Source organism: Xenopus tropicalis, chromosome 8, assembly GCF_000004195.4.
Source record: "Xenopus tropicalis strain Nigerian chromosome 8, UCB_Xtro_10.0, whole genome shotgun sequence".
In the NCBI taxonomy this organism is placed as follows: domain Eukaryota; kingdom Metazoa; phylum Chordata; class Amphibia; order Anura; family Pipidae; genus Xenopus; species Xenopus tropicalis.
In genome coordinates, this window is record NC_030684.2 from 135,584,535 (window position 1) to 135,604,841 (window position 20,307).

The following is a 20,307-nucleotide window of genomic DNA, read 5'->3' on the forward strand; positions in this document are numbered from 1 at the left end:
ATTTTTTTTTCAACAGTGCGCACTAGCCATTGAATACAGGGGTTACACTTGACCATTGAAGCTGCAGATACAGTTTGGTATCTAAGTAAAAAAATAAGATGCACTGCAAGTTCAAACAAGTTATTACAGTTATTAGCCCTGCACTAAACTGCTGCTAGCCATAACTGTTCTGATTCTTACTATAGATACATTATAGAGAGAATGTACCCCCACGTGTGGTATTGATGCTAACTTGGGGATCACTGCTTTTTGGCAACTATTTCTTTAATGTCTTCCGCAAGCTGCCCCATGCCCCTTATACAGAGGGTTTCCCAGAAATATACACAACATACAAATACAGTATTTAACAGACAAACTCATGCTGATACACGCAGACTGGGGCAGATTAGAGGTACATACACTCACACCATAACATCACCATTTCCCTGCACTGACCCCCCTTTCTGTGCCCCCCCTGCACTTTGCATATGACAAACAGTCTCAAGAAATGAGACAAGCAGAAAGCAGAGACTTGAGAAATGAGACAAGCAGAAAAAAACACACTTTGAAGCTGGAATTGAATAAACCAATGTGCCGATTCAGTATTAGTAATTTATGTTATGAGTCATACACTGATACGCTATGAGCCAGGCACTGATAGTGAAATTGTGTAGGGAGATATTTACAGAATTACAATTACACATTTTATTTCTTTTAAAAAGCTTTAAACTAAAATTCTGGAAAAAAGTCTGCTTGTGAGGCCTGTGAGGCTGTATGTATGATTTGGTTTAGGCAGGCTTAGCCTAGCCTTCATTAAAATCTGCCTATGGCTGAGAGGCTCATATTTGACACAATGGGATTGGCCTTATCTATGGGAATTTTGCTGTTCCGCTATAACATGATATAACATTATAACATGACAGTAACGCTGAGCACTGCCTTGTGTAAACTGACTTTTTTTGAGCTACTTTAAAGGAAGCCGATCTTCTATTAGTCCTATTCCTTCAGTCCTTCCATCTTACCCTATCAGTATTCTCTCACTACTGTGACTTTCCCTCTTCTACCTCTACTGTCTAATTTTATACTCTTCTGTCTTGTATGTTGAATAACATTTTAAAGGAGAACTAAACCTTAAAAATGAATATAGCCAGAAATCCAATATTTGATATACTGAACTTATTGCACCAGCCTAAAGGTTCAGCATCTCTCTAGTAGTAATGATCCAGGTCTTGTCACAGGTGCTCCCCATGTCGCTTTGTACAGGCCGAGCTGTTTGATTAACATTTCCAGCATTTCTGGATTGGAAACTTTTTGTGGGTAATTGCTTTGCTCAGGAAAGAGATCAGAGGCCCCAGATGTCCTTTCCCATCTCCTTCCTGAGCAGAGAAACATCAGAACCCTTCCATTCTGAAAGTATCTTTCTGTCTGTAGTTACAGGAACTGACCAGCAGGTGTTGCTGATGTTATGAAATTCATTATACTGTCAGTTAAAGGGGTTGTTCACCTTTGAGTTAACTTTTAGTATGATGTAGAGAGTGATATTCTAAGACAATTTGCAGTTGGTCTTAATTTTTTATTTGTGTTTTTTTTAAATGTTTCACTTTTTGTTAGGCAGCTCTCCAGTTTAGCAGTCGGGTTTCTAGGGTTCAGGGTTTAAATTACCCTAGCAACCAGTGGTGGAGTGGTTTCAGTGAGAAGCTGGGATATGAGTAGGAGCGGACCTGAATAGATAAATAATTAAAAAAAAGTAACAATAAAAGTGTAGCCTCACAGAACAACAGTATTTTGGCTGTCTGGGTCAGTGACCCCCATTTTGAAAATTGAAAAGAGTAATAGAAGCAAATGGTTAAAAACCTATGAAAAAATAAATAATGGAAACCAGTTAAAAAGTTGCTTAGAACTGGCCTCTCTATACCATACTTAATGTTAGCTCAAAGGTGAACCTCCCCTTTAAATAACTGGCAGAAACTGGCAAATAATGAATGTAAAAGGCAGAAGTGCCTGGAAAAGCCCCCCGAAAAATCTTACATTATATTTTTTATAGTTTACTTATCCTTTAACTTAGAGGGTAATTGGGTGACTTTTTATATATTTCTATTTGCACAGCAGCACTGCCGGGCCCCGGGCCCCTAAGAATTAGAACAGATATTGGGTTATTGGGTGACTTTCTATATATTTCTATTTGCACAGCAGCACTGCAGTTTCTGTGGGTTCTGGGCAGTGGGTTTCTCACCATTTGTATTTCCAACCTCATTTTCCTGGTCACTCCATATCAGCATTACAACTGGGAGGCCCCTCCCACCCCCCCTACAGCCCAGACTGTCCCTCCCTCGCAAAGCCTTTAAGTACACCCATAGGTACCCACCTACCTCGTCTTTTTTTTCTGTCCTTGTCTGCAGTTTGGTTATTCCTTAAGGGGCACAGATGTTCCTTGGGTGAATCAGGCAGAGAGATTCCGTTTTTCCCCCATTCTTGAGAAGTTTGGGAGGCAGCGGGGTCCGTTCCTTTGCTAGTCCTCAGTCAGACTCTGTGGCCTCAGGGTTCAGCAGGAGCCAGAGGTAGTGACATGGGGGTGATCTTCGAGGTCGCTCGTGTTGCCGGGAAATCCTTCCTTCGGTTTGGTTTTCTTCAAGCTGACACGCATCGGTAGCCATCTTGCGTGCGCGGTTTGCATTCCAAAGGGCAGAAGTAAGCTTAGCGCTGTCTTCTTCCGGTCTGCGTACTTGTGTTCCAAAGGGTGGAAGTGAGGTCCCCGATGCCTCCTTCCGGCCTGCGGGTTTAAATTTTTTTGCCCGTTCAGCGTTCGTGCTGTCTCTGTGGAAGTCTGAGCCAGTCTTCTTGCCGCGGAGGGCTTTCTTTTCCCTTCAAGAGGTTCTTTTTGTTCTTCTTCTTGTCGGTAGGTTTTTTGACTGCAGTGAGTTTTGTTCTTGTTTTCAGGTGCTCATATCGCTTTTGTTTTTTTTAGTTGGCGTTCTTCTGCTCTTTATCATAGATTCCTCAGCCTCAAATGCCTCTGCCTTCCAAGCTAGGTAGGTCCCTCCTTCCTTTTCATTTCTGTTTTCTTTTCACTTCTGTCTCTCTCTCTCGCTTTCTTAACTTGCCAGAAAAGGATCTCTCCAAAAAATGCAAGGTCAAAGCCAAGACTCCGTTTTCACTCGAGTGTGTGGGTTGTTATAATACTCCACTTCTGAGGAAGAAATTTTGTAGTTCTTGTTGGAGAGACTTTTGCAAAGCTTCTACTTGTCCTTCTGTGGAGTCTGAGCCATACTTGGATGCTGGGAGTTGACCCCAGGGACATACCTGGGATTCTGATGATTCTTCCAGTGAAGATTGTTTTCCTGCTTCTATGCCTCCCGAGGATCCTTTGGATTTGGATGAAGAATCTGATGGAGCTTGGGATTCTTTTGATTTCTCTCTGGTCTCTCCCTTGATCAAGGCAGTCAACTTGACATTAGGAGTGAAACAGGAGTCAGATAGTTCTAAATCTCTTAAAGTCCTGCCCACCCCTACTAGAAGTCGTCAAGCCTTTCCTCTCTTCCTGGAAGTCTCTGATCACATCAAGGCTGAGTGGCAGAAGGCTGCGAAGAAGGTTTTGTTTGTTTCTCAAGGAGTTTGAAGTCCAAGATTGGATTAGAGTTCCCTCCATTGATCTGGCAGTCATACATCTAGCCAAAAAATACTACTCTTCCCATTGATGACTGTTTTGCCCTCAAAGACCCTATGGACAGATGAGTGGAGTCTGATCTGAGGAAGAGTTTTTTGACCATGCAAGCCGGCAGTAGCCTTAGTTTCACTGGCCAAAGCCATGTCTTTCTGGATTGATGGCATTGATAGAGCTTTAACGGAGGGTGTTGATGTGAAGGAGATCTCTTCAAGCCTGGCACAATTAAAATTGGTTGTGGGTTTTGTCTCAGAAGGTGCTGTGGATCTCACTAGGCTTGCAGCACGATCTGTGGCCATTTCAGTCCTGGCTCGTCGAGCTCTCTGGCTGAGATCCTGGTCGGCTGACATTTCTTTCAAGATGAGCCTTTGCAAACTTCCTTTTGAGGGTCTTCGCTTATTTGGCCCTAAGCTGGATGATGTTATCTCTAAGGCTTCAGGAGGTAAAAGCCTTTTCTTGCCTCAGGAAAAGAAGAAACAAAGAACCATTCCTTTTAGGGGCTCCAATTTTCATGGTTCAGGAAGAGGTAGGCCATCGCATCAATCTTCCAGTTCGGCAAGTGAGAGTTTCAAACCTTTTGCGTGGAAAAGGGGTCAAGCCATCTTTCCCAAAGGGGACAAGTCAAGATCTTCCCAGTCATCCAAAAAGTCTTCCTGACTATCCATCCATAGTCAGCGAGGTTGGGGCAAGGCTGGGAGGCTTCCTTCAGGTTTGGCATTCCTCCATCTCCAGATCGTTGGGTTCTGGATGTGTTAAGAAGAGGCTATCGGGTTGAGTTCACTTCTTTTTCACCAGTCAACCAATTTGTAGTCTCCTCCTTTCCCAATTCAAGAGAAAAAAAGGTGGTGTTGACTCATTATATCCAAAATCTCTTCCTTCTGGCGGCAGAATAATTGCCCAGAGTGAACAATCAGTAAGCAGACTTTCTGAGTCGAAATTCTGTATCGAGTCACGAGTGGAATCTGAATCGGCAGGTCTTTCAGAAGCTGACCAGGAGGTGGGGTCCTCTGGAAGTCGATCTTATGGCGACTTATCTCAACACTCATCTTCCGAATTTTTTCTCCAGGAGTTTTTGCCCGGGAACATTGGGCACAATCTCCAAGATTGGTCATCAGTCTGGCTTATGCTTTTCCTCCTTTTCCCCTGATTTCCAGAATCCTTTTGAAGGTCATTTAGGAGGGCAGAACTGGTCCTGGTGGCTCCAAACTGGCCTTGCAGGCCGTGGTATCCACTGCTTCTAAAGCTTGTGATAGCTCCTCCTTGGCCTCTTCCCATGAGGAGAGATCTGCTGAATCAAGGCCCCCTTTTGTATTCAAAGTCGTCTACTCTTTCCCTTCAGGCTTGGAGGTTAAGCGCAAAAGACTTTCGGGGCTAGGTTTCTCTCAGTGTGTGGTTGACACCTTGTTTAAAGCTAGGAAGCCTACCACCCCTGCAGCTTACTACAGAATTTTGGAGATTTCTGTTCTGAAAATTTCAGAATGAATTGCCAATGGAAAAAGTGTCCCTTTCCCAAATTTTGGAGTTTTTACAGGAAGGTATGGACAAAGGATTGCAGTACAGAACCCTCAAGGTTCATGTCTCAGAGCTGTCAGCCTTGTCTGGAAGATCCTGGGCCGAAGATCCTGTGGACAAAAGGTTCTTTGTGGCAGCTCTCAAGGTCCGTCCTCCAGAGGTCAAGTGTCCTCCTATTTGGAGTCTCCCACTGGTTTTAAGGGCTCTGTCCAAACCGCCCTTTGAGCCCCTGGAATCCATTTCCAATTGGCTCTTCACTCTAAAGACTTTGATCCTAGTGGCCATAGCATTGGCATGTAGAGTGGGAGAGTTACAAGCCCTTTCATGCAGTCCAGGACATATCTCTTTTCTTGATGACATAGTAGTTCTCAAAAAGTCATTCCCGCATAAGGTGGTTTCCACCTTCCACCTAAAAAGGGAGATATCTCTGCCTATTTTTTCCCTGGATGTGCAGAATATGGAAGAATTGCAGAAGACTGATCCAGTTCATTGTCTAAAGCACTATCTGGAGGTCTCAAGTCCTTTCAGAAAGTCTGACAGGTTGTTTGTCATTCCGGTGTCCAGGATGTCGCAAAGGTATGGCTGCTGCTACTTCCACCATCAGTAGATAAATTTCAATCTGCATAGAGAAGGCTTATCAAGCCCAAGGCAAGCTAGCTCTGGAAGGTTTGAAGGAACACTCGACCAGGGCTATGTCAACTTCTTGGGCAGCATGGGCAGAAGTTCCTCCTGTGCAGATTTTTGAGGTTGCTTTGTGGTCTTCAGCCAGGACCTTCATCAAGCATTATCAGCTAGACTTGTCTGAATCCAGTAGTTATGCTTTTGCTTCTGGATCTCATCTTGCCTTTGTCTCATTAAATTAATTATTTTGCAGTCATTCTGTCTCTGTTATTTTTCCCACCCAATTGGGTTCAGCATGGCTTGGTAGATCCAGTTGTAATGCTGATATGGAGTGACCAGGAAAAGGGAGAATTGTTTTCATACTTACCGTAATTCTCCTTTCCTGGTCACTCTCCATATCAGCATTTCCCACCCCTTTTGTAGTCTGGTGCTTGGTATTAGATGAGGTAGGTGGGTACCTATGGGTGTACTTAAAGGCTTTAAGAGGGAGGGACAGTCTGGGCTGTAGGCGGGGGTGGGAGGGACCTCCCACTTGTAATGCTGATATGGAGAGTGACCAGGAAAGAAGAATTACAGTAAGTATGAAAACAATTCTCCCTTTTCTTGAGTCTCTCCGACCCCCAAACATAAATAACATGATCTCCCCCTTCATTTGCAGAACAACTCCTGGCGGCACTGGGTAACTGTGAGTAATGGCTCCCCTGTCCTCTTATTTACTGTTACTGCTTCAGGAACTTCAGTGCAGCTATGGGGTCCGACAGTCTGTGTTTAGCCAGCGGGTTAGCCAGCGGGTTATTCAGCGGGTTATTAAGCAGGCTATTTAGCAGTTTATCCCCCATATGTGTTTTAGCACATATAAGGGATAGACTTTCAAATGTATCCATACAAAGTGTATTACATACGCTCAGTGCCACAGGGACAATGCCAAGCACTAATCAGCATAATGCAACTCTGTTATATATAGATGCATAATTGCATACTAACCAACATTTGAAAAATTTAAAGAGGGATTAGTCGCCACAACTTCTTAAAAAGTCACGGCAACTAATCGCCCCATGTGTCTTCGCCCTAAAGGTCTCTCATCCTTTTTCTGAAATGAATGGGAGGGTTGGAATTAGGAGTTTGAGCCATAATAGTTTTGCAAGGGGATAATATTATACAGAGTATGTGGGTGTGGGAACAGAATCTCCCAGACACTGGGGCTCAGTGCAGCCCCCCAAGCCCTATGTATTACTCATGGTTTGCTTTAGAGCTTTATACATTACTGTGTGTGTATAAGCTGAATAACCCTGCCCCTACACTGGGGCTATATCAGATTATTGTACCTCAGCACTGGGAAAGTGCAACAGCACTGCCAGACTCCAGCCTATCCAGTTGGGTTAAACACTTACATATTGGGGTTCTTAAATGGAAATGCACATGTAGATTTATTGGCTGATTAAACAGAATGTAAAGTAATAAATTGCTTAATTACATTTCATTTCCCTCATTTGCAGTGAATTGACTATGTGCTGCAGGATACACCCCTAATGGCTCTGCCTCGTCCGATCATGGAACTCATGGCAATGTTCCCTCAGCCCCAGTGAATGGAATATGTGCTGCAGGATACACCCCTAATGGCTGTACCCCATCTGATCATGGGACTCATGGCAATGTTCCCTCAGCCCCAGTGAATGGAATATGTGCTGCAGGATACACCCCTAATGGCTGTACCCCATCTGATCATGGGACTCATGGCAATGTTCCCCCAGCCCCAGTGAATGGAATATGTGCTGCAGGATACACCCCTAATGGCTGTACTCCATCTGATCATGGGACTCATGGCAATGTTCCCTCAGCCCCAGTAAATGGAATATGTGCTGCAGGATACACCCCTAATGGCTCTGCCTCATCTGATCATGAAATTCATGGCAATGTTCCCTCAGCCCCAGTGAATGGAATATGTGCTGCAGGATACACCCCTAATGGCTGTACCTCATCTGATCATGGGACTCATGGCAATGTTCCCTCAGCCCCAGTGAATGGAATATGTGCTGCAGGATACACCCCTAATGGCTGTACCCCATCTGATCATGGGACTCATGGCAATGTTCCCTCAGCCCCAGTGAATGGAATATGTGCTGCAGGATACACCCCTAATGGCTGTACCCCATCTGATCATGGGACTCATGGCAATGTTCCCTCAGCCCCAGTGAATGGAATATGTGCTGCAGGATACACCCCTAATGGCTCTACCTCATCTGATCATGGGACTCATGGCAATGTTCCCTCAGCCCCAGTGAATGGAATATGTGCTGCAGGATACACCCCTAATGGCTCTACCTCATCTGATCATGGGACTCATGGCAATGTTCCCTCAGCCCCAGTGAATGGAATATGTGCTGCAGGATACACCCCTAATGGCTGTACCCCATCTGATCATGGGACTCATGGCAATGTTCCCTCAGCCCCAGTGAATGGAATATGTGCTGCAGGATACACCCCTAATGGCTGTACCCCATCTGATCATGGGACTCATGGCAATGTTCCCTCAGCCCCAGTGAATGGAATATGTGCTGCAGGATACACCCCTAATGGCTCTGCCTCATCTGATCATGGGACTTAAGAGAAAGGGGAAAGTTCTACAGATCACTCACACTCACTCAGTTCATCTTTAAATCAGGCATCATATATGACACAAAGTACTGTACAGGTATAAGGGCAAAACCAATGGCAGCTGTTACATGGGAAATGCATCCGTTTTGCTCTATAAAACTTTTGACTTTTCCCCATTTTGTCCACCACAGGGTAAATGAGTCTCTGTGCTATAGAGGTAAGCACAAAATCATATCGCCCCTATTTATTTATTTTTTTAAATAAAATATGGACCAGCTTTGGATGGGGGTGGGGGGGCACAGCCTGTGCACAATGAGCCAGAGGAGCTTATCAGAACCCACCATTGAAGCTCTTGCTCTTTAGGGTAAAGGGGGAACTATCAGTTACCCCCAGGGGTTCCCCGGGACCCCACAGGTTGCAGTGGGCCATTGCCTGAGTAAGCCTATGAATTTACCTTAATCCCTGACCAGTTAAGAGATAGGGAGTTAACCTGCTAGAAATGTTTCCAGTGACCCAAACCTGCTCATAGCCCACAGTAGGGCTCCTTATCAGCTGCCCCTTCTTTTGTGTTGGGCAATAAACAAAAAAAAAGAAAACCAAGGGAAACAACCCTAAGAATAAAAAATGTATAGAATTAAATGTCACCACCCCCACAGTCCTACATATCATATTGGCCTGTATATGGGGCCTGCCCATGCAATATCTGGTTGAAAATCAGCCAGGTATTGATCAAGCAGGTTTAAAAATTCTGTCAGGACAAGGACTCCATCAGCTCCTTGATGTTCCCTCACAGCAACAACCTGCATCCATATTGCTGAGAGCCCAACAGATGAATCAGCCCCATGTTGCCCAGCTCAGATAAAGATCTCCCTGATCAATATCAGCAGCTCCAGATTTTTAAAGATTTGTCAGTGGCAACGCTACAGAAAAGGAGAGTGTTTATTCAGGTTACATCGATTTTACGGACTGCAAATATTGTTTATAAATGGGGGTTTCCCGCCAGACTGATCTTTGTGAGCAATGGCGCCTCGGTAATGATTAAAACAGTGGAGCAAGGTATGAAGCAATTACAGCAATGGGGTCTGGTGAGTGAAGCTCCACAACGGAACTCTCCAAAGAAGCAGCAACGAATTAGGCAAGACTGGCAAAACGTTAGGAGCAAGTAATGAGTTGTTTCTCCAGAAACTAAATGTATTTATTTATTTTTTTTCTTCCCTAGTAATGTAGCTTAGGGCTACTATATTGGGTGGGCTGGCTTACACGCAACTTTTTTTTCTCTCATATATAGTTATTTTGTACCAATGTTATGACTATTATATATATGATTATGATCAAACATAATGCCAACTCTGCCATGAAAGACACAAAGTTGGGCGTAATCAGGGTTGAACTGGGGGATGCAGGGCCCACCACACCCTTAAAGGTGAAGTTCTTATTGTATATACTGGGCAGTATGTTATGGAAAATGTGTATATGAATGTGAGAATATTAAATTGTTTTGCATTGTTTTGCCTTCAGTAAGAATTCATTATATCTTAGTTTGAATCAAGTACAGGTACTGTTTTATTATTACAGAGAAAAGGGAATCATTTAACCATTAAATAAACCCAATAGGGCTGTTCTGCCCCCAATAAGGGGTAATTATATCTTAGTTGGGATCAAGTACAGGTACTGTTTTATTATTACAGAAAAAAGGGAATCATTTAACCATTAAATAAACCCAATAGGACTGTTCTGCCCCCAATAAGGGGTAATTATATCTTAGTTGGGATCAAGTACAGGTACTGTTTTATTATTACAGAGAAAAGGGAATCATTTAACCATTAAATAAACCCAATAGGGCTGTTCTGCCCCCAATAAGGGGTAATTATATCTTAGTTGGGATCAAGTACAGGTACTGTTTTATTATTACAGAGAAAAGGGAATCATTTAACCATTAAATAAACCCAATAGGGCTGTTCTGCCCCCAATAAGGGGTAATTATATCTTAGTTGGGATCAAGTACAGGTACTACTTTATTATTACAGAGAAAAGGGAATCATTTAACCATTAAATAAACCCAATAGGGCTGTTTTGCCCCCAATAAGGGGTAATTATATCTTAGTTGGGATCAAGTACAGGTACTGTTTTATTATTACAGAGAAAAGGGAATCATTTAACCATTAAATAAACCCAATAGGGCTGTTCTGCCCCCAATAAGGGGTAATTATATCTTAGTTGGGATCAAGTACAGGTACTGTTTTATTATTACAGAGAAAAGGGAATCATTTAACCATTAAATAAACCCAATAGGGCTGTTCTGCCCCCAATAAGGGGTAATTATATCTTAGTTGGGATCAAGTACAGGTACTGTTTTATTATTACAGAGAAAAGGGAATCATTTAACCATGAAATAAACCCAATAGGGCTGTTCTGCCCCCAATAAGGGGTAATTATATCTTAGTTGGGATCAAGTACAGGTACTACTTTATTATTACAGAGAAAAGGGAATCATTTAACCATTAAATAAACTCAATAGGGCTGTTCTGCCCCCAATAAGGGGTAATTATATCTTAGTTGGGATCAAGTACAGGTACTGTTTTATTATTACAGAGAAAAGGGAATCATTTAACCATTAAATAAACCCAATAGGGCTGTTCTGCCCCAATAAGGGGTAATTATATTTTAGTTGGGATCAAGTACAGGTACTGTTTTATTATTACAGAGAAAAGGGAATCATTTAACCATTAAATAAACCCAATAGGGCTGTTCTGCCCCAATAAGGGGTAATTATATCTTAGTTGGGATCAAGTACAGGTACTGTTTTATTATTACAGAGAAAAGGGAATCATTTAACCATTAAATAAACCCAATAGGGCTGTTCTGCCCCCAATAAGGGGTAATTATATCTTAGTTGGGATCAAGTACAGGTACTGTTTTATTATTACAGAGAAAAGGGAATCATTTAACCATTAAATAAACCCAATAGGGCTGTTCTGCCCCCAATAAGGGGTAATTATATCTTAGTTGGGATCAAGTACAGGTACTACTTTATTATTACAGAGAAAAGGGAATCATTTAACCATTAAATAAACCCAATAGGGCTGTTCTGCCCCAATAAGGGGTAATTATATCTTAGTTGGGATCAAGTACAGGTACTGTTTTATTATTACAGAGAAAAGGGAATCATTTTACCATGAAATAAACCAAATAGGGCTGTTCTGCCCCAATAAGGGGTAATTATATCTTAGTTGGGATCAAGTACAGGTACTACTTTATTATTACAGAGAAAAGGGAATCATTTAACCATTAAATAAACCCAATAGGGCTGTTCTGTCCCAATAAGGGGTAATTATATCTTAGTTGGGATCAAGTACAGGTACTGTTTTATTATTACAGAGAAAAGGGAATCATTTTACCATGAAATAAACCAAATAGGGCTGTTCTGCCCCAATAAGGGGTAATTATATCTTAGTTGGGATCAAGTACAGGTACTGTTTTATTATTACAGAGAAAAGGGAATCATTTAACCATGAAATAAACCCAATAGGGCTGTTCTGCCCCCAATAAGGGGTAATTATATCTTAGTTGGGATCAAGTACAGGTACTGTTTTATTATTACAGAGAAAAGGGAATCATTTAACCATTAAATAAACCCAATAGGGCTGTTCTGCCCCCAATAAGGGGTAATTATATCTTAGTTGGGATCAAGTACAGGTACTGTTTTATTATTACAGAGAAAAGGGAATCATTTAACCATGAAATAAACCCAATAGGGCTGTTCTGCCCCCAATAAGGGGTAATTATATCTTAGTTGGGATCAAGTACAGGTACTGTTTTATTATTACAGAGAAAAATGAATTATAATAAAAAATTAGAATTATTTGCTTATAATGGAGTCTATGGGAGATGGTCTTTCTGTAATTTGGAACTTTCTGGATAAGGGGTTTCTGGATAAGGGATCCCATACTTGTACTAGATATTTCACAATAATCTTACACAAGTGATTAGTAACATACAGTACATTGTTACAAGTGAAGTTGTAAGCAATAGAAAGAAATGTCGAAAGAAGGAAATTATGTTGTAAAATTCTATTTATAAGATTATAACATTGTGAGGTTTAACTACTTTTGACACATTTTTTAAATTTGCTTTAAAATTGAGATTTTTTTTTGTTGGAGAAATGTCTTTTTCACTAAGAAGTATTATTATATATGTTGCATAGTGCCACACACTGAAGGATGGGGGTCACTTCTTACTTTTGTGGGTTGAAAAAGCATTATTGCACTGGCACAAAATTAAAAAACAAATGAGCATTTTGCATGTTTATTCCACTAATGGTTTTTAGTACATTCCCCAACAGTAACTCATGGGAGTAGTAGGCATGTATTATAGAGTACCAAATTTACACATATACTTACCCGTCTACCCTATCACTAAATAATTACTGAAAAATAAATGAATCATACACAATAACTGACACCAGACTATGGAAATGCATGTAGAAAGGCCGCAGCCGTTTATTTACAAATCAGAATTACAATAACCAAAATCAGATATCAACATCTCCTAAGTAAATTATATTTCATAATAAACCTTCTTAGCCAGGCACTGTACTTTCAATGCCCGTCAGGCTGAAAAGTTCTGCCATGACTACAGCCAGAACTAACATTTACCTACTGCCAACCGAGAAGAATATACAGCTGCGACATAATATATATATATATATATTTTTTTTTTTTTTAATATACTTACTATAAAAAAGGGGGTGGGTTGGTGGGATGGGGATTAGAATGAATTGCATTCTGTAACATTGTCAACACCCGGTGCTGACCAGACTGCGTAGCTAGACATAGCTGGGTAAGCACCTTACATAAACTCATGTCTGCTGACCATCCGGTGGGCTGTGTGGCCCAATCAAGTGTATATCTCTATACAATACTGTCTGCAATAGCCCACCAGACGCAGCACCCAGGACACAACTTCATGCCACACCCACATGCCCAGCTATAGGTGGTTAATCCCGCCGCTGGGCCAATCACCCATGGAAAGAATGAGTTTATTATTGGAGAGATTACAACCTTAATAGGAATGAAAACCCAAAAATAACATTTTGCATAATTACAGAGATTCTGAATCTAAGCAACTTCCCATTATACATTCACTGTACATTAGCACTGGCTTTGGGGTAATAGAAGTGTTTTGTCACCCAAACATTTTGTAACATGACAAAACACTAGAAATTGCCCCCCTATCCCTCTCCCATCAACCTTAACAGTTGTGTCTGTTCTCTGCCCTGACAGCAGGAGTCATCTGTTTAACAAACCTTTGAAGAAGCATGTAAAGCTACATAGTTTCTAAGGACAGAACCAGCAGTGCAGAAAGGGAGAGAGACATTGCTTTCCATAGCGATTGCTTGTACAAAAAAAACTTTAAAACCACTGTATATGTAATTGTCAGATATTGGAAAATTGTTTGGAATCATGTTGTCTTTTATTACGCAGAATGTTACTGTTGAGTTTGCATCCCCTTTAACTTGTATTTATATAGTGAATAAAGTACCCCCTATTGTAACATATAGGGATATTATAAGGCACAGAGGGGTTCCATGGCCATATAAAGGTTATTTGTGGCTCCTGTATATTATATAGTGAATAAAGTACCCCCTATTGTAACATATAGGGATATTATAAGGCACAGAGGAGTTCCATGGCCATATAAAGGGTATTTGTGGCTCCTGTATATTATATAGTGAATAAAGTACCCCCTATTGTAACATATAGGGATATTATAAGGCACAGAGGGGTTCCATGGCCATATAAAGGGTATTTGTGGCTCCTGTATATTATATAGTGAATAAAGTACCCCCTATTGTAACATATAGGGATATTATAAGTCACAGAGGAGTTCCATGGCCATATAAAGGTTATTTGTGGCTCCTGTATATTATATAGTGAATAAAGTACCCCCTATTGTAACATATAGGGATATTATAAGGCACAGAGGAGTTCCATGGCCATATAAAGGTTATTTGTGGCTCTTGTATATTATATAGTGAATAAAGTCCCCCGTATTGTAAAATATAGGGATATTATAGGGCACAGAGGGGTTCCATGGCCATATAAAGGTTATTTGTGGCTCTTGTATATTATATAGTGAATAATGTACCCCCTATTGTAACATATAGGGATATTATAAGTCACAGAGGGGTTCCATGGCCATATAAAGGTTATTTGTGGCTCCTGTATATTATATAGTGAATAAAGTACCCCCTATTGTAACATATAGGGATATTATAGGGCACAGAGGGGTTCCATGGCCATATAAAGGTTATTTGTGGCTCTTGTATATTATATAGTGAATAATGTACCCCCTATTGTAACATATAGGGATATTATAAGTCACAGAGGGGTTCCATGGCCATATAAAGGTTATTTGTGGCTCCTGTATATTATATAGTGAATAAAGTACCCCCTATTGTAACATATAGGGATATTATAGGGCACAGAGGGGTTCCATGGCCATATAAAGGTTATTTGTGGCTCTTGTATATTATATAGTGAATAATGTACCCCCTATTGTAACATATAGGGATATTATAAGTCACAGAGGGGTTCCATGGCCATATAAAGGTTATTTGTGGCTCCTGTATATTATATAGTGAATAAAGTACCCCCTATTGTAACATATAGGGATATTATAGGGCACAGAGGGGTTCCATGGCCATATAAAGGTTATTTGTGGCTCTTGTATATTATATAGTGAATAATGTACCCCCTATTGTAACATATAGGGATATTATAAGTCACAGAGGGGTTCCATGGCCATATAAAGGTTATTTGTGGCTCCTGTATATTATATAGTGAATAAAGTACCCCCTATTGTAACATATAGGGATATTATAGGGCACAGAGGGGTTCCATGGCCATATAAAGGTTATTTGTGGCTCTTGTATATTATATAGTGAATAAAGTACCCCCTATTGTAACATATAGGGATATTATAAGGCACAGAGGGGTTCCATGGCCATATAAAGGTTATTTGTGGCTCCTGTATATTATATAGTGAATAAAGTACCCCCTATTGTAACATATAGTGATATTATAAGGCACAGAGGGGTTCCATGGCCATATAAAGGTTATTTGTGGCTCGTCTCATTATTCACTGTATGTTATCTGCCTGCATTTCTCTAATTTCCTTGTTAGAATGTACCCTGTCAGTTTCAGATTTGGCCAGGAGGTGTCAGTATCTCCTTAGTCTTTATAAAGGGAACAAACCAGTGAGGGAATTCACAATAGTGTAATGGTGTAAAAGTGGCGGGAAAAGTGGTGTAAAACACTTTCACAAACAGAAATCCACCTAAATTCTGACTCAACAGCTACTTTTCTATTTTTGGTAAAAAAAGGCAATCACCGAGACTACTTGCTTCAAGACCATTTGTTGGACATACTAATAGAGCCTGTCTTATTACAGGATATCAAAGTACTGTCATAGCAACAAAATGATTTAAAGAAGGTTTATTAGAAAACTCCCACCAGTAGCCTCTTTGAACTGTAGCGACTACCCATGAGTCGTGAATTTTCTTGACCTAAACCTCCTGAAATTCTAACAACCTTGCCCCAAAAGGATGATGAACAGAATCACTGAGCCTTAGGAGAGGGCTTGGGGGGACCTTGGGGTCTTAACTCTGGGCTTGAAAGAGCTCTGCCCTGAGTGCCAAGATCGGCAGGATCGGAAATCTCTTCTGGTTCAGAAATTTCTAGACTCATCTCTTCTTTAGGAGAAATTAGAGCTGTCACGAAACCGCCTAGCCCAAGATAAAAAGGTACTTTTTCCTCTTGATGATTTGGAAATGATGTCAGTTTTTGGAGGCCGTATCAGTAAACCAAATACCAATGAGCATGCTGACAATTGAACAAGATCTAGAGATGCCAGTCTAAAATCTTCTAGACCAGTGCTGTCCAACTTCTGCGGTGCCGAGGGCCGGAATTTCTCTCACATACATGGTGGAGGGCCGCTAATGGAAGCCAGTTTTGGCCACTCCCCCATTTTAAACCACACCCATTTTGTCACAATGGTCGCTGCAGGGATATCAGCCATCATTCATATGTTAAAGAATGATATTATGTCATATTAAGACACACCCTTAAATCGATATGCCGCCTCCTCCTCCCCTGTGGATAGCACAGCAACCCCCAGCATATAATTACACACCTTAGGGACCATTTAGTGGCTATTTCCAACTGCTAACAAACTCCCAGACCAAACCCCTGCCAGGTTCACCTCCCACAGGCAGCATAGGCCAGGCAGTACATACAATGTCTGAGGTGTGAATAGGTGAACAATGTGAGTGATTACAGCCTGAGCCTGAGGTGTGAACAATGCAGGGGGTGAACAATGCAGAGATTAAAAGGTGTGAACAACACAGGGGATTACATTTTTAAACAATACAGAGGGATTACAGCCTGAATCTGAGGTGATAACTATGCATGGGGCCAGTTAAGGTTAGTACTGATACCATTTAAAGCTAACACAAAGTTAAGCCATCAAAGCAGCCAGACAGGTGGGGGGCCACACAGAGGGGGGTCGAGGGCCGCATGCGGCCCGCGGGCCGCCAGTTGGACAGCACTGTTCTAGACCCTCGAAAAAATGTTCTTTTTTTTTTCTTCTGGGCCAGCATGGATCCCAGGCTTCCTGGAGCACAACCACACAGGTAAACTGCTAGAGGCCGAAAAGGAAGCTCCGCCCCTTCTCAAAACTTGAATAGCAGTAGGAGATTATTCCATTTGTATTTTATTTTATTCTGCGCAAGATAAGTTTCTTGTTTCTAACTCACATACTATCAGATTACTAGGCACAGTTCTTATGGGGTTTTCTTTCTGCTCGTAGGCCATATCGTGTATCAGCGGTGTATCATTGCCACATTTGCGGCTCCTGCTGCCCTATGCACCTTCTGGTTTGAGGTTTGGCGCAATGACGTCATTCTCTGCCGATTTCTTCTTACAGGTTAAAGCTGACTACTGCCGCAAATGTGGCAATAATACACAACTGCACAGGGTCCCCTTCCAGGCAATGCTGTTGCCACATCAGATACAGGCTATGAGCAGAAAAAAAAACCCATAAGAACTGTGCCCAGTAATCTGATAGTATGTAAAAAACTCCTCTTGCGCAGAATAAAATATAACACAAATGAAATAATCTCCTACTGCTATTCAGGCTGGAACAGAAGAAGGGACTGATGCAAGCTGGGAAGGGCTGAGCTTCATGGGTTGGAAAATTAACCATTTCTTCTATCCAGGCTGGGAAACAGCAGGAGATTAACCCATCAGTGTTTTCATGTTGACAGGGAGATGGTCAGGAAATATCCCTCCCAGAATCCTCTCTGAAGCAGCACAGAGGGCTGTGAAATTGAGGGGCCTGTGCAGCTGTGAGGGCTGATTAGCTCACCTGTAATTAAAAGGTGCCCCAAGGGTAGTGATGGGTGAAAAGTTTCGCCAGGCATGGATTTGGATGTCGCCATGCGACAAAATAATAGCTGCGGGTGACGAAATAATAGCCGCGTGCGATGAAACAATAGCCGTGCGACAAAACAATAGTCGCGGGCGATGAAACAATAGCCGTGCGGCAATACAATAGCCGCGCAACAAAATAATAGCCGTGCGACAAAACAATAGCCGCGCGCGACAATTTTTTTGTCGCACGGCATTTTCGCCGTTTCGCGGATCTTTTGAAAGATTCGCGAATTTTTCGGCGAAACGAAGCGGAACACATTCGCTCATCACTACCCAAGGGTAGTGTGGGGGCTGCTCTCTCCTGGGAGACAGGTGAGACACTGGGGCTGCAGGGAGAAACTAATTCTGTTTGGGGAAAAGTGTGTTTGGGACAAGAACTGTTTGTGGGACAGTTACCTCTGAGCCTGAGGAATAATTTTTCCCAGGAGGTGGGTTTCCTAGTAACAAGGCCCAGCTACTATATGCTGCCCTATCTGGGATTGAGTTGCTGCTATTTCTGAGACAGCACAGACATTCTACAAAAGAGTGTAACCTGCAATTACCTTTATTGGTTTAACCTGCCCAAGTGCGGCTGTGTGTGACCTGGGAGGGGCAGTTTCTGTTTCAGCGAGACTGCTACTTGTTATATTTGTCATATACAAATAACAATGAAGCATCATTACTGTAATGAAATTTTTTGACCCGTGTTCCTCCCAACTTTACATAGACAAAAAAAAAAATACAAATATTAAATATAATAAAAATGAGCAACAAAGGTACATATTATTTACAATAAAAAAAATGCAATGAAATATTTGAAACTGTGCAGTGAGGATTTAAAGTGGCTTTGGATATCAGCTGTATGAACTTTCAGTTTGTGTGAAATAAATTCACACACCAGATTTCAGTTTGAAACCCTGTGTACCTGTCTCTTATCTGTGTAAAAAGAGCTGTTGCTTCTACCTAAGGCTATTGCCACACGAAGCATATGGCACATTTTTTTGGCAAGCTGAAAAACGCTTGCCAAGGATACGCTCCATACGTTTAAAGATCCCCCTACCTGTGCCTGCACCCAAATAAACTGAATACGCCCGGTTGCAGGCACATGTAGCCAATATCCACCAAAAAACGCAAGAAAATGCAAAGTCTTGCTGAGCAGCATCCACTATGCGAGATCGAGTCAGGAAGGAGTCTCGATCAATCGATCGTCGCATAGTGGATGCTTCTCCTTCCTTCGCTGTATCGCCTTAGTTCAATTGACAGGAAGCCAAGTTTTAGCAGGTATTTTCTTTTAAAGCATTCAAAATACTAAGGGGTGTGCAGGATAGGGCAGTTATTGGGGCAGGGTAGAATAGCTTTTTCACTTAAAAAATTTTAGTGTTACTTTTCCTTTAAGAGTTTGTCCTCCACAGCTGCTATATATTATTCAGTTTGAAATTTATATTCTGCAGACATACACAATGTAAAAATAGCTACGCCATGGATACGAAGATCAAGTCGGTGGATGTGATTTTGCTCTTATGGAAAAAAAGTGCACACACAGCAACTACCTGGTGGCTACCTACTACACACCAGAATTCCCCTTGATAAAGGCTTTTCATCAAAATGTTGGGGTAATTCTCATTGGCTTGGATTATAATTGTCCCTTGTTGGCAGTGAATGGAATACATGCAGGCTACAATATTAAGGGCTGTACCTAGGTTTATCACCTGTCTGGTTTTGAAGGCATCAAGTGGTGGGGTTATGATGCAGTGATGGGTGACTGGCCGATTGCCGCATCATTCAAGAGGAGTCCCGTCTGTATTTCCTTGGTTGGAAAACTGGACAACCCAGTTTTTCTGGAGGGCTGTCCCGGTCAAAACTAAACAAATCCAGACAGGACTCCCCTTAAATGACATGGCGATCAATCACCCAGTGCCATGTCATAGCCCACCCCTGAAGCCATAAGTCTGCCCACAATATGTCATCACACCACCCCCTACATCATCCGCACTGACCCCTGTCTGGACTGTGGGAAATAAAAAGGTGGCAACTCTAGCTGGTGGAGAGGCAATATCCACTTTTATTATCCACTTGTTTTGTTGCATTTTGCAATTCTAATCTTTCTGAATTGCCACAGGTCTCTGCGCTCCATTCCAAAAAGCAGAGGATTGTGGCGATCCCATGTAACACTGACTGTGTCAGCATTATATTCTGGAGGGGAAAGGCACATAGGTTTCCCCGCCTTCTGCCTACTAACATGTGTCATTTAGCGGAGCAAATTAGGGATAGGTAGGAGACACCGGCCACTATGGGACATGCAGAGTGTGGCTGAATACCTGTCAGGAGTATGAACAGTTGAAAAGAGAACCAAATCTGTGTCTACTGCTGATGCTCATGGCCGCAACCCTGATGCACTACTCTACAGTTAAATAGCCAGTACGGGGGGGCATGAGGGACTTTTGGTTGCAGGCACGGATGTATTTGGAG

At 41.9% G+C, this 20,307-nt stretch overlaps 1 protein-coding gene across 2 annotated transcripts in view; it reads left to right on the forward strand.

Annotated features, from left to right (window-relative positions):
- LOC101731445 (butyrophilin-like protein 10) overlaps window positions 1–9,874 on the forward strand; it is a 28,591-nt gene extending 18,717 nt beyond the window's left edge. The window contains exons 7-8 of one of the 2 annotated variants that reach the window (XM_004919716.4): window positions 6,432–6,458; window positions 7,270–9,874. In XM_004919716.4, the coding sequence (XP_004919773.1) occupies window positions 6,432–6,458; window positions 7,270–7,277 (35 nt within the window). In that variant the 3' untranslated portion in view covers window positions 7,278–9,874. The remainder of the gene's footprint in view (window positions 1–6,431; window positions 6,459–7,269) is intronic. The other variant, XM_031891206.1, reaches the window with a different exon arrangement.
- Window positions 9,875–20,307: the final 10,433 nt, after the last annotated feature.